The sequence below is a fragment of the Equus quagga genome, chromosome 12 (assembly GCF_021613505.1).
Source record: "Equus quagga isolate Etosha38 chromosome 12, UCLA_HA_Equagga_1.0, whole genome shotgun sequence".
NCBI lineage: Eukaryota > Metazoa > Chordata > Mammalia > Perissodactyla > Equidae > Equus > Equus quagga.
The window spans coordinates 43962183-43974955 of record NC_060278.1 but is presented as its reverse complement, the minus strand read 5'-3'; the positions used below and the strand labels follow the sequence as shown (position 1 = coordinate 43974955).

Sequence of the window (12773 nt, the reverse complement as noted above, 5' to 3'; positions counted from 1 at the left end):
ACCGAAGTTGTGCTAAGGCCATGAATTTGGATGTACATGGGAAGGAAACACACAGGAAAGAAAAAGTGAATAACTATTAAAAGCAGTTTTATTTGTAGAGTGAGCCTGTGTGTATACCTATCTATATGTGTTGAAACTAAGCTTTTATCTAATGATCCTGAGAAAAATTTTGAACACCTCAACTAACTGATGTATAGAAAAGTTATACACACACACACACACTATATGTGTATATATATATATGTAAATGTAAATATACGTGTAATTTTTCTATATCTGTATTTCTAAAATTTCTAGGAATACGTACATAATACATGCATATACATATGTATACATACATATATATATATTCCTAGATATATACATAAATATATTTATATTTCCAGAAAATTCACCACAAATGCATTTATGCCTATTTGGTAAGCCTAGATATATATTTTTTTCAATTCCATTGAACTCTTAGGACACAAATAACTAATTGTAATGAGGTTTCCAAAGGGGAACACCAAACACGAGAGCCAGCCCCGTTGTGCGTGCCACGTCTTCCTGCATTTGTGGAGTCTAAACTGGGACCCAACAGCACTGAATATGACCTTTCCAAGGGCAGGGCTGCAGGCGAGGTGCCCTGTGGCCTCTGCTTTGGCATCCTTTCCCTTGCCTGGGCCTGGCTGTGGCAGATGGTCACCTTTTCCCCACTTCTCTGAACCAAATGAGCCGCCCTTCAAGGTCTCACCTCTAGCCAAACCTACTTGGATACCCTAGTCCACAGTAATCCCCCTGCATCTGACCAGCTGGAGTGCTTATCTTTGCTGCACCATTGACACTTATTATCCAGGCAGCTACAGTGTGCGAAGGCCTTCTTAAAGATACCAGGATGGTTGCTTTACACACCGTCTCATCGAGTCATTACAATAGACCTGAGTGGTAGTACCCCGTTTTATAGTTAAGGAAAGCAAGTCCGGAAAGACTTCATAGCTTTCACAAAGCCACGCAGCTGGCATGAGGCAGAGCCCCTATTCTAAATCCAAGGCGAAACTCTTTGCCTGCTGCCTTATCTATCAGACTGCCTTTGAGAGTTGTCTTTTTAACTATATCTGTAAGTTAACGTCTATCTCCTAACAGACAGCAGACAGTAAAAAACCTCTGAGGTGAGGGGCAAACATATGTGTAGTATATCTTCTTGGAGCGCTTAACAATATTTGCCCAAGTAAACAAGATGTGCTCAATTGGATTCAACATCCTGGTTTTGTTAGGAATGTTAAGCTAGATGGTACCTTCTTGCTTATGTCTTTTCACACATTGGCTATTTCACATGTAAGCAATGAACTGACATGCTCAGAGGGATTCTTCTCTTTGACCCTTGGTCCCCACTGGCAGAACTGCTGGACCGAGCTTTCAAAGTCTCTCTCTTCCCTGGGTAACAAAAATGTTTCTTTATCCCTTTGTTTCTTACTTAACACCTAGTGACACAGCGCTCTTACTGGATTCATTCTCATTAATGTAGCCTCCCTCTGTTCTCCTTAGGAAAGAATACACGTCCTCTGGGGACAGGATCGTAAGTCAGTTTAGGTGACACTACCTGGTATTAAACTTGAAATCATTCCTATTATAAAATAACCAATATTGTCTATGGACTATAAAGACAATTTCAGAGAAAACAAAAGGTAGAAGTAATCTTTGTCGATCTAGCTGGTATCCCAAGTATTTCTCCTATTAAAGTGGGTGATTTTCTGCCCTGAAAAGTACGAAGCAACTCTGACTCTGTCTTGGAGAGTTTCAGATCTGAAAGCCTGACGTCAGCTCCAATTTATCCAGGCTTTGTTGCTTCCACGAGGATCCTCATGCAAATAGAATCTTGTGACTCTGCTTTGATGTACTCCTGTTTCCATGGAGGACCCTGAAAATAGTATCCATTAGGGCCTATTTTACACCAATATCTTGCCCATTAGAGTAGTAATATTTAACTCCTGTGGCATTTTATTCATATTAAGAACCCTTTGACATAGATACTACTGTTAACTCTATAACATGGACATGGAGACTGAAATGCAGAGATGTTAAGTAACTTACCCAAGTTAACACAGCTAGTTAGTGATGGGAGCCAGGATTTTAAACTCAAACAGTCTGCCTCCAGCCTAGATTCTTAAATACTATCAGCAAAGTGCCATTTTATTTGAAAAGACTACTCACCCAGTAAGAAAAACTAGACAACACAAAGGGATAATCAATATGCTTGCAGCAAGCTTGTAGAAGATTTCAGTCCCCCTTTACCTTTCTTTGGGTGTTAAATCCATTTGCTGACCTTCAGTGAGAGTTTTTCTTAAATTTCTGGAAAGTGCTCACTTTCCACCTTAGCATGAAACCAAAAAGCTTGTGTGCCAAAGTGCTCTCCATCTTTAGAATATGGAATTCTCTTTCTTATTGATTCTGCGTTTGGCTCTGGTTTCTTTAATTTGCCACCCAGAGACTGCTTCGGAATCCCATGACAGAGGGCTCTTCTGTTTCTGGGACTGCAGTAGCCAAAACAGTGACAAGAGCTGAAACGCATCAACAAAGAGAGCTTTCCCACTAAAACTAGAGTCCACTGCTTCAGCGGGACTGTCACCTGACTGACCTGCTGTTGGAAGGAACTGGCGAGTTGTATGTCTATGTATTTTTCTTTAGGGGTCCTGGGTATTCTTTGTTGTTGCCGTTCAGGATCAACGTGCTGACCATACTCATTTTGGCAGAGAACCTAGTTTTGAGATAAGGTTTGGAAATGTTTGCCTCCAGCATGGTTGCTCATGTCTGGAAAATATTTACACTGATAACTACAAGCAGTTATGCGCCTAAGGAGATCACTCAGCCTGGTGGGGACGGGGGGATAGGGAGGAGGGGGAGGGGGGGTAAACTGTTATTTAAAAACTCAATCCTCTAGAAAAACCAGGAATCCAAAGACCATGCAGTCTTTACTGGGAAAGCTAGAACAAGCAAAATAAAATCAGATATATTTGTTTAGGAAGGATGAGGAGCTGTTACTTTCTTTATGATAAAAGTGCATTATTTAAACTTTAAATCTGCTCAGATACCTCGGTTCCTAGTTCTTTTTAAAGAAAACTTTGGAAGTTAACTCTAGAACAGTAGTTTACTTATCATTTGCAGTCTTTATATTAAGCAGAGTTTTTCTTTTAGATCTTTAAAATGGTAGTTTCCCAAAGTAATAAAAAAAATGCCTAATATGTGCTAGATATTGTTTTCAAAGCACTTTGTTTTAGTTGACCAGTTTAATCCTCATCGCAGTGGTGGGAGGTGAGTCCTATGATGATTCTTATTTTACATATGGAGAAACTAGCAACCGAGAGGTCAACTTGCTCAGGGTCTCATAGCAAGGGTCTGGCAGTGCCGGAATTCAGACCCGAGGAGTCGGGCCTCAGGATCTCTGCACTGCGTTTAGGGTTCTCACACACTGCAGCGTGCAAGGATCACCTGGGGGCGAGGACAGTGACAGTGATGAGATTGGGGTAATAAGACATTGTTTATCAAACTCCTGGGTACATATCAGAACATTTGCATAGGCTTCCCGTACCACAACTTTATGGGTAGGTGATATTACGTCCACTTGACAGATCAGTAAACTGAGGCTTAATAAGGAAAAGTGATTTGCACCCAGTCTCACAGTTCTTGTGAGTCAGAATCCCAGTTACAGCCTGGACCTGTCTGGCTCTAGCTTTGCTCTTAACCACATGCTGCACTGCCTCGACTTGAGTTGCTAGTTGTCACATTGCAATGTTCTTATATAATAATCACAAATATGAAAAATCAAGGCTCCTCATTAAGTGATCAGTCAATTTGGCCTCTAATGGAGTATGGTGGGGTAGGGTGGAAGGAAAGTAGTTGGAGGAGAAAATTCTATTAACCCTACTCCTTCCCTGCCCTTCTTCCAACCTTCCAATTCCAAACCCCTGAGAGAAGAAAATAATCCTCCCTATAGACCTCTAAAAAATCGCACTGTGAGATTCTACTGCTTCCTTTTGCTTTAAGCAAAAGAACTCTCCAGAGAGAGAGTTCTTGGACTGCAGTACGTGGATACGCATAACCCTTAATGAGGACCAATGCCTCAGTTGATGAGCAGACTGGCGATTGAACAGGAGACTGTATCTTAGTACCCCTCAGTGAGAATTTCCTCCTCCAGCTCATATGTTTGAATTATAGTATTTCCTTTTCTATCCACTCGGTCTCCAAATTTTCTACGAGCAGAGTTCCCACATGACTGAAACATACAATATACACATCATTTTGCACATGAGCACCCCCTGTGATCCGAAGCATTCTGTGTCTGTCTCAGATTCCCTCCCGCCCCCACCCCCATGGGCTTTTTCCCCCCATTAGGCAAATGGAAGGCCCATGCCACCTGTTAGGATTACATCATTGGCTCCCCAGAACACAGTTGCACCAAAGGCCTTAAACAAAGTAGTTCTTCTTGTATTGTTTGCACTCAAAGAGCTGATATCATGCCAACTGATGTCATTGTATGTCTTTGTGTAACTGCTATGGCAACTGGGCAGGTGGGGAGCCTCCAGCTGACGTCATTTGGAAAGGAGGTGTAGCGACAGAATTTTAAAAAGCTGTATGCTGCTTTTTTCTGTGTGTGAGGTTTTCTGGCATGCATTTTTTTTCAAACTAGCTGCTTTTAAGACAAATTACAGCTTGAGCACCCTAAATAAGAACAGAGAGAAGTTTTTCTTTCCCTTCTCCCTCCCGCTACTTAGAGACTTCTTTTGAGTCTGTTTTGTTCTCTCCTCTCATCTTATATGGAAAAGTGTAGCAACTGCCTTTTTAAGAAAAAAAGTGAATTAGGTTCCCATCACAGGATCAGTGTGGAACTGTTTACTTGAATTTTATGGAGGCAAAGCTGAGCAGCTTTTAAAATAACTCTTCAGAGTCCCTTCTGAGGAGCCTGCGATGGTGGCAGTGGGTAATTCAAATTAACTTTTTTACTATTCACTGGTAAAGTTTTGCTAGTTTCTCATTTCTTCTGTCTACTTTAGAAATGATGTCTTTGGGCCCAGACAAACTTTATTACCATGATTTCATATCAGAATAAACTAATGATATGTAAGAGCAGAGTTTAATTCTAGAAATCAATGAAAATAAATTTAGAGCTCTTGTTTTTCTTTTGAAAAAGCATAGGTAGGTTTTGACCCTTACAGATGAGGAAAGTGATCGTAATTTAACACCCTTAGAATGATCTTTGACTCATTGATGGACCTTAATGAAAATGTGCCTTCCCTGCTGTACATGGCTCGCTCTGTGTGTACTGGTCGTGGACAGTGCTGAGACTCAGTCTAGGTGACGATATGGGGCTTCCTGCTGTGGTTGCCAAAGATGAGCCTTGAAATGGAGAAGGACATATGTTGGGTTCAGAAACTAGTGGACAGATAGGCTTCCTGTCCTTATTTCAACACACCCATATCCTGTTCACACTTCATGTTTTCTGCCTTATCTCCTGAAACTATCAAGACAGACGGAAGCCAACTCTCCATGGGGGTAAATGTTGTGTTCTGGTGGCTTTGAGCTTCTAGGAGATCTCCAACCTCCTCCTCTTTTCAAAGGGAAGGCCAGAGTATATCTAGTTCTGTTTAATTAGAGTTGGAGCTCATTTAGTGGTAATAATTTCAACTCGGATTTCATAGCCCTTACATATATGTTGTATAATTTAACACTTGTATTAATCCTTTGGGCTTATCCACATGTGTGATGCATCAAAAAAATATTAAAGAAAAAATTTAAGCAATAAACTATGATCCACACCCTTCCTAATTTAAACAAGTGTTCTTTTTTGCATGTTCCTTCAGCTTTTGGTCACATATATGGTGGATGTTTCTGAATGGGCTTTTATCATTTAATATTAAGCAGAAACATTTTCTTTGTTTTCATATTACTTTTACAACTTTTAATGGCTATGTTATATTCTATTGGATGAATATAATAACTTTTTCCATTTTTTAAATGTTTGTTTCTCGCTTGGCTTTTTCTATAATGCTGTCGTGAACATCCTTACGTATCTAGTTGAGTATTTTTTATTTCCTTAAGATGTATTCCCATAAGGGACATGCACTTGTGGAGGGGGAGGTTTGCATTTTAAAACTGAGGAAAGTGGTGTAGTTTTAGGCTTTTTATACTAGATGCGTAATTCTTAGGAGGCAGAGCAGGACCTTAAGTTCAAAGGTGCATATTCGCAGATCCGTAGAGGTTCCCTGATGAGTTTATGTTCACACAAGCCTCGGAAAGGAGGGTACAAGGAACTGGGCTGCTCTCAATCAGAAGTCAGGTTGACAAAGTCAATCTATATGGCAAAGTCAGGAACCTACATGGAGAATATCAAAAAAGAGATCATAAGGTCAGCTTACCTCACCCCTCCCTGTATTTTTCTCTTTTCCAAGCACTTCTCTACTGCTTCCACCTGTGGGCAACATATAGATAATATTAATAAAAATACCTAATCTTTGTCGACTGATACTGTGTGCTAGGCAAAGAGCTAAGCACCTTACATATATTCATTTATTCCTGACTCCCAATCACACCAAGAGGTAGATGCCATTAGCCTCATTTTACAGATGGGGGAACTGAGGCACAGAGAGAGAAACTAACTTGCCCAAGTCACAGAGCCAGGAGGTGGTAGAACTGGGCTTATAGCCAAGGTCACCTGGTTCTTCCAAAGCCCCTGCTTGTAACCACTCTGCTGTATCAGGAGCAGACTTGTCATTCTGAGTGAGGTGAGCTTATGAAGGGTGCAAGACACACGCCTACAGTGCCAAGATACTGGTAGAAGCTCTCTGCCCAAGGAAGTGATCCATGCCTTTCTCGGCTCCCAAAGTGCAAGGTTCTATATAGGCCACTGAGCATGTGGCTCTTTGAGGCAGATCAAATTTGCTGCTGATGAAATCGCCTGATGCTGCGTGGAACTCTTTCCAGAGGAACATGCCCCAGTTTGTATAAAGAGCACATTTCCCAAGTCTTGCATGCAGTCCATATCCTCTGAAGCTTGTCCTGGGTCTCCAAGTGGACTTTCATTTTCATTTTGATTTTATGAAAAAACGAATGTACATAAGCAACAACACACACTCATTCCTATGGGGAAAGTGGCATTTTCAGCTAACTCTGAAGTTCTAGGAAGAGTCATTCTCACTTTCTGTGTTTTGGTTCCAGGTGGACTTAGCAGTTTTAAGCAGAACCATGAAAACCTCTGTGACAACTCCCTCCAGCTCCAAGAGTGCCGGGAGGTGGGGGGCGGCGCGTCTGCGGCCTCGAGCATGCTACCTCAGTCCATCCCCACCACCCCTGACATCGAGAATGCCGAGCTCACGCCCATCTTGCCCTTCCTGTTCCTTGGCAATGAGCAGGATGCTCAGGACCTGGACACGATGCAGCGGCTGAACATCGGCTATGTCATCAACGTCACCACTCACCTGCCCCTCTACCACTACGAGAAAGGCCTGTTCAACTACAAGCGGCTGCCGGCCACCGATAGCAACAAGCAGAACCTGCGGCAGTACTTTGAAGAGGCTTTTGAGTTCATTGGTAACTATCTCCCTTGAGGAATCCACATCTTCTGCCTTCCTTTCCCCTCCCGCTTTTGCTTTGACATCAAATCCAAAAGTTTACACGCCTGTGTTGCAGAAAAGCTTCTCTGAGGTGTTTTTGGGCTCTGCCACCTGGTGCGGCCAAAGTAGTCTCCTCACTCATAACCCATCAAGTGCATTGGTGCCGTCAGGATGCATATGAAAGAACAGGAATTCAATTTGGTTGGAATCGATTCAACTAGAAATCTTGGTCCCTCAGGTTCTCAATGAAAAAGTGGTAGGGGTTAGCATTAATATGTTCTATAATATAATTTCAGACGAATTGATGGAAAGGAAGAAACTGGAGGTCAGAGTCTGTGACTATCTGGTCTACTAGCGTCTCTCAACACCTTATAGGAAATAAACTATAGTGAATATGACACCACCTTCAAACTCAGCCACACCTCCCTATCACCATACTAAGCCTTACTCATCCAGCACAGGAGGTGACTTCATTTCCTTATCTTGAGTTCCATTAATTTGTAGTTGGTATAGCCTCTTTACATGAGGTTGAGGAGAAAGTAGCATTTGTTGAAGGTTGCTCCTGAAGGACATTTTTCAGTGAAACAGTGCTGTAGTGAACATCTTTATGCATCACGTCAGTTCAGAGGAGAGAGAGAAGAGTGGGGTGGGGGTGAGTTTTTTTCCCTTTCACCTGCTTTGTCTCAGACCTTCAACACTGGGGAGCAAAAGACTGTGAGTCCTAGTGAGATGGTACTTGATTCCCTTAAACAGTTCATCCCAGACTCACTGAAGGAGGAAAGATCAAATTGCCTAGCCTGAGTGGTTCCCAGGGAGGAATATTCTAGCAACAGCATGCTTTCATCTCCAGGAGGAGGGAACTGCCAGCCTAAGCCTAATCCACCTTTCACTTTTGCTGTTTCTGTAGCCTTGAGCTGTTGTAAGGGTCAAATGATCATTTTGGGCACAGCTGGCACCTAGCAGATATTCAGCAATTTTTTTCAAGCAACTCCATTTACTACCACAAAGATGGGACCCAGTCCTTTTCCTAAATATGGTGGCAGGTTGTTACTGCCTCTGTCCCGGGAAGAATGCACTCATGTTTGGTGCTCCTTTGTCAGAAAACAAAGACTTGGGGTTAACAGCCATTGGGTTTGGTGGATTTCCTGTAGAGTTGGCAGCTCTGGTCACTTTGTCTAGCTGTTTTCCTTGCTAATTTTGCCGTCCATGCAAGACCATCAAATATTTAGTTTGACAGGAAATTCTGAGTGGTCCTGAGCTGAGAAAAGTGAAGTGACTTATCCAAGGTCCTAGGAACTTAGTGTCAGAGACAGGACCAGAACCCAGTGCTCTTGTCTCCCAGGCCACCACCGTTCTATAACATGCTGGGACAGGGTCTCTGAAGCTCTGTTAGTTCCTGATTGGCCACACTTGTGGCTGCAAAGATACCTTAGATTCTTTACTGGTAATATCTGAACCAAACCTTGAGCCCCCGAGGAAGAAATATTTGTCACCAAGTAGATGAGGAACTTCCTGGTGGATATTATGACTGCAATTTTATCTGACTTCATTCCAGTTGGGAGGAGTGAGGAAATCACTTTCCATTTAATGAGTAGCATAAGATAGGCTTGTTCTAAGAGGATTTCAATCAAAGCACCTACATTCCTTATAGGTTATTCAGGCTTACCTGCTCTTTTAGAAGGAAAACAAAACAAATAAGAAACAGCATTTAACCTGAAAAACCATTCAGCATCACAGCTTGCACAATTTTATTTTCATTGTTATCTCATTGGATAGACTGAAATCTTAGAGTCTGGCTTTAGGGAAAGCACAGCAAGTTTTATAAACATAATAACATTCACTAAGAGTCTAATATAAACCAAGCAGAGTCTTGGTTTAGGGTTTACCTATGCAGGTTTATTTATTCCCGAATCAGGTGATATTATTCTTGTTTTCCCTGAGGCTAGTTAGTTAGTATTCTTCCAAGTTTTCACACAGGGAGCTTGAGGATCTGAGAATAACATGACTCACACAGACTCACACAAGTTTACTGGTCTAGTGTGTAGTGGAACCAGAGGTCAAACCTAGCACTTGGCAGCTCATTTTCTTACTACCATGCTTCCCAGTCTTGGTGTGGAGGTCAATAAACATGTGCTGAAGAGAAGAAATTGAAAAAGGGAGATACTTTCTTAAAATACAATTATCTATGAGAAGTAGGCTGAAGCTACAGATCTTTAAGATGGAAATTTGCATGATACTTCCTTTCTTGGTCCACTGGTGGGTAGTCAATAGAAGTAATTTAAGTTAAATCGTTACTCTTCTTACTCTCTCTCCTTCCCTCCCCTTCATCTAATTGGTATTCCTTCAAGGATGCTTTCTTTGGGATGCCTTTTAGTCTAGAAGTGTCATTAAGAATCCATTCAGGTAGTGCCCACAAGCTATTCATCTCAGCTTTTAATATATCTGCAAACTTAGAAAGTATTACTTCTCAGTTGCTTGGGATTCTGAGCCCTTGCTAGAACTCCTGCATCTCTTGCTTCATTGCCTTGTTGGAACAGCATACATGGGTGGAGAAAGGGTTGAACAGTTCAGATGTACGTGATGCCCTATGTCTGAGTACCACAGGTCCTTAGCTAACTTTGCAACACTAGGGTTTTCTGATGAGAAGCTGAACATAGTAACTTTCTAGTTGAGTTTTTTTCCTTTAACCTTGGTCAGATATTAGTTTAGAAACTCTTACCCATTTAATACCAGTTCCTGTACAGAGCACTTGTACAGCAGAAAGGTTTTTTTCTTTATCACAGGTGGGGGAGACTGTTACAACACTAATTTTGCTAAGCCGCACAACCTGGCAATTGGAATTACAATCCTTAATAAGAGGGATCTACTTAATCAGTAGCTTGCTTAACATGTAAGTTAATTGCGTTATAGGTCTAGCTTCAGTCAGCTGCCATCACCTGGGAAGTAAACTATTACTATGAATGATTTCTTCATCTAGTCTTCTCTTTAAATGCAGAAATATGGCTTCTTATTCATGCTGCATTTTACTAATATTGCTTTTAGCCAGTTCTGGAGGTTACAACATAAACATTCACAATTAACTAGTAAATTATACTTGAGTGTAAAACCATTTTAATTTATTCTTTTTCTACAAAATATGGCATTGTCAAGTGTAGATAAAAGTTAATCTCTCTCCTTCCATCTCTCTCCCTTGCCCCTTGCCTTTCTCCCTTTTTTCAGAGGAAGCTCACCAGTGTGGGAAGGGACTTCTCATCCATTGCCAGGCTGGAGTGTCCCGCTCTGCTACCATCGTCATCGCTTACTTGATGAAGCACACTCGGATGACCATGACTGATGCTTATAAATTTGTCAAAGGCAAACGACCAATTATTTCCCCAAACCTTAACTTCATGGGGCAGTTGCTGGAGTTCGAGGAAGACTTAAACAACGGGGTGACACCGCGAATCCTTACACCAAAGCTGATGGGCGTGGAAACGGTTGTGTGACAATAGTCTGGATGGAAAGGATTATTGTTCTCCATTTGGAGATGAAGAGGAAGGATGGATTCTTTCTTTTCGTTTTTCCTTTTTTAGATGGGGGGTAAAGTTTGTGAACGGAAACAAACTTGTTTAAAAACTTTTTATTTTTAACAAGTGTGAGAAGAATTTAACTTTTGATGCCATTGAGATTTACTTCCCAAGAACTGATAAAGCAGGGAGGCTAAAGAAGTAATTTTTTTAAGCCAACAATAAAAATATAATAAAACTTGTTTCTTCCCCTTTTCCTTTTAAGCTATTTGTAGAGTTTATGATTAAATAGTCTGTGCAGGTTCATAGACCAACGATACTACACTTTAAACCAATTAAAAAGAACCAAAAGTAAGTAGAAAAGACACTGAATCATGAAGGCCTGGGATCTGCCTGGTCTATCCATACAGAAAACAGAAACCCAACCAAACCAGCCCTGTTTTGCTCACTGGTGCAAACAGAAGATCAGGGCAGCTTAAATGGTCTAAGAACCCTTCACGTCCTTTAAAGAGAGATGAAGAATACTGTTGATTTTGTGTGTTTCGTACTCTGGATTACTTTTTCCCCCTTCCCTGGGTTTAAGAGATTTTCTGAAACAGCAAGGACTGACCATTATACCATATGCCTTCACTGGCTTCTTGTGCAATAATATGGTGTTTTGAGTGTGCAAATGAGTGTGAGCTGGCAGCTGGATGATAGACAAATAGTGCAAATTTGCCAGCTTGGAGATAGAAAGGAATTAAACAAAACCAATTTCTTTCCTTCCCACCTTTTTCCTTTGTTTAATTTTTCTTTTTATTTTTGGATTTGATTCTGGTTACAGTGCCATACACCTTGTTACATGTATATATCAGAATGTAAAAAAAAAAGACAAAAATTTATTTAAAAATATTTTTCGCAAAAAAAAATAACTTGGTGTGTTTTTGTTGATTGTGTAAAAATTTATTTTCATTATATAAATGAAACTTATTTTGGGATGTGTCTTTTTTCCTCCTCTTTTTCTCAACTCAGGTTCATGCATCTCTTACCTCTGGTAACTTGGACATGTAACATCATTGGAAATAGACACACATTTTTATGTGGGGAAAGAGAGATGAGGAAGGGAACACATTCTCTGTTCTCCGTGTGAAACAGAGAATTAGCAAGGAAGCAAAAGAGCTCCAGTATCCACCTGCGCAGTCATCACCCCCTGTCTTCTCATAACCCGTCTCACAGCCCCTCTGTCCTCTTTGGCGAAGGCAATCCCTCTTATGTTGGGTGAGCCTCAGGGAAAGTCACCTTAAAGGTATGAGGAGTTCTTTACCAGCCTTTGAGCTTTGGTGATCAGGTCACTGTCAGATTGATGGGTTAGAATTCCGTGATCTCACCAGTAGCTATTTGATAAATATTTGTGACAATCTGCCATTTATGGGTCTTGACAATCTCCCTCCCCATTGTCACTTGCTCAATTAATGTCTTTGGTAACATTAACCGTGTAGTGTGCACTGCAGCAAATTGCTATTTCCTACTCTTTTGCCAGCAAGCTGAACTTAGCTTCTCTATCACACTTGGTTAATACATAGCTGGTATTGCATGGGTTCCCAATCCACAGATGAGTGGGGTGGGTAGCTGGGGAGAACACATTCCAAATGTATCTACGTTTTATTAAAATAGATGTCTAGAGGGACTTGGCCATAGGGAAGGC

General features: G+C 41.2%; 1 protein-coding gene across 1 annotated transcript in view; it reads left to right on the top strand.

Moving 5' to 3' along the window:
* DUSP10 (dual specificity phosphatase 10) overlaps window positions 1–12000 on the top strand; it is a 35469-nt gene extending 23469 nt beyond the window's left edge. Inside the window, exons 3-4 of the mRNA XM_046679897.1 lie at window positions 7189–7560; window positions 10803–12000. Coding sequence (XP_046535853.1) covers window positions 7189–7560; window positions 10803–11068 — 638 coding nt within the window. The 3' untranslated portion in view covers window positions 11069–12000. The remainder of the gene's footprint in view (window positions 1–7188; window positions 7561–10802) is intronic.
* Window positions 12001–12773: the final 773 nt, after the last annotated feature.